This window comes from Gorilla gorilla, chromosome 9, assembly GCF_029281585.2.
Source record: "Gorilla gorilla gorilla isolate KB3781 chromosome 9, NHGRI_mGorGor1-v2.1_pri, whole genome shotgun sequence".
In the NCBI taxonomy this organism is placed as follows: Eukaryota; Metazoa; Chordata; class Mammalia; order Primates; family Hominidae; genus Gorilla; species Gorilla gorilla.
The window spans coordinates 131,963,983-131,965,810 of record NC_073233.2 but is presented as its reverse complement, the minus strand read 5'-3'; the positions used below and the strand labels follow the sequence as shown (position 1 = coordinate 131,965,810).

The 1,828-nt window shown below is 43.5% G+C and overlaps 1 protein-coding gene across 1 annotated transcript; it reads left to right on the top strand.

Annotated features, from left to right (window-relative positions):
* Positions 1-580: 580 nt before the first annotated feature.
* Positions 581-1,516, top strand: OR10G7 (olfactory receptor family 10 subfamily G member 7). Its single transcript, XM_004052334.4, has one exon. It carries the CDS (start codon positions 581-583, stop codon positions 1,514-1,516), a length of 936 nt encoding a protein of 311 aa, XP_004052382.4.
* Positions 1,517-1,828: the final 312 nt, after the last annotated feature.

Below are 1,828 nucleotides of genomic sequence, written 5' to 3'. Positions count from 1 at the left end.
CTGGCCAGAGAGCTCTGAGAAGGCAGTTTTCTCCCAGCCATCCAGAATGAAGATTGCTTCAGAAATTTGTATTTGTAATGGAAATTCTCTAATGATCAAAGAGACTGAATCTGTATGTGTGAAAGTGTGTGTGTGTGTGTGTTGACACAGAGAGAATGTGTGTGTGCATGCGTATCTATATATGTGTGTGTTTGAGAGAAAAACAGAGAGAGATGCTTGAATAAAGGCTTATCCCCGGAAAGAGCTTGCCAGCACCTAAGTGTTGCTAATTTGAGTATATCTTTTCCAATTCTACAGAAAATAGGATACAAAATTTGTTCTTCTTTTCAAAATTTGGCTGATTTTATGTTAATTTCCTCCTCTTTTGTATATGGCTTATTCTGGTACTGGAATAAGAAAGTGCTATTCCTCTTCAAAGACCTATACTGAAGCAAAAGGAATTTATAAAATATAAAAAATAATTTAACCCTAGTGTTCTTAATCAGAAAATTATAGTTGTCATATTTCATATAAAACATGCTGACAGTAAATGCTATCTCCCTTCCTTTCTGTAAGAACAGAGCCCCATATATGAGAAGAAATGTCCAACGCCAGCCTCGTGACAGCGTTCATCCTCACTGGCCTTCCCCATGTCCAAGCGCTGGACGCCCCCCTCTTTGGAGTCTTCCTGGTGGTTTACGTGCTCACTGTGCTGGGGAACCTCCTCATCCTGCTGGTGATCAGGGTGGATTCTCACCTCCACACCCCCATGTACTACTTCCTCACCAACCTGTCCTTTATTGACATATGGTTCTCCACTGTCACGGTGCCCAAAATGCTGATGACCTTGGTGTCCCCAAGCGGCAGGACTATCTCCTTCCACAGCTGCGTGGCTCAGCTCTATTTTTTCCACTTCCTGGGGAGCACCGAGTGTTTCCTCTACACAGTCATGTCCTGTGATCGCTACTTGGCCATCAGTTACCCGCTCAGGTACACCAACATGATGAGTGGGAGCAGGTGTGCCCTCCTGGCCACCGGCACTTGGCTCAGTGGCTCTCTGCACTCTGCTGTCCAGACCATAATGACTTTCCATTTGCCCTACTGTGGACCCAACCAGATCCAGCACTACTTCTGTGACGCACCACCCATCCTGAAACTGGCCTGTGCAGATACCTCAGCCAACGAGATGGTCATCTTTGTGAATATTGGGGTAGTGGCCTCGGGCTGCTTTGTCCTGATAGTGCTGTCCTATGTGTCCATCGTCTGTTCCATCCTGCGGATCCGCACCTCAGAGGGGAGGCGCAGAGCCTTTCAGACCTGTGCCTCCCACTGCATCGTGGTCCTTTGCTTCTTTGGCCCTGGTCTTTTCATTTACCTGAGGCCAGGCTCCAGGGACGCCTTGCATGGGGTTGTGGCCGTTTTCTACACCACGCTGACTCCTCTTTTCAACCCTGTTGTGTACACCCTGAGAAACAAGGAGGTAAAGAAAGCTCTGTTGAAGCTGAAAAATGGGTCAGTATTCGCTCAGGGTGAATAGTTAAGAAAGGCCATATATGGCTAACTTTTCTTTTTTTATTTGTAATTAAATTAAACCTTCAACATAAGCATTATACTTGAATGGAGCATTTCAATTATTCAGTCTTAATTTTTAATCGGACAGTTAATTAATTTTTCATTTTTTTCTGCAGAGTGTTTGTTAGAATCCTAGTTAAAGCAGCCATTTCACGGTGATAATCTAAGAGAAAGGATAATAGTCTATTCTTTTCACGTTCCATTAAGTAATCAGAAAAGTAATTTATTTTCTTATATATTTTCCAGAATTGTTATTCAGTACAATGTTCTTACAGTT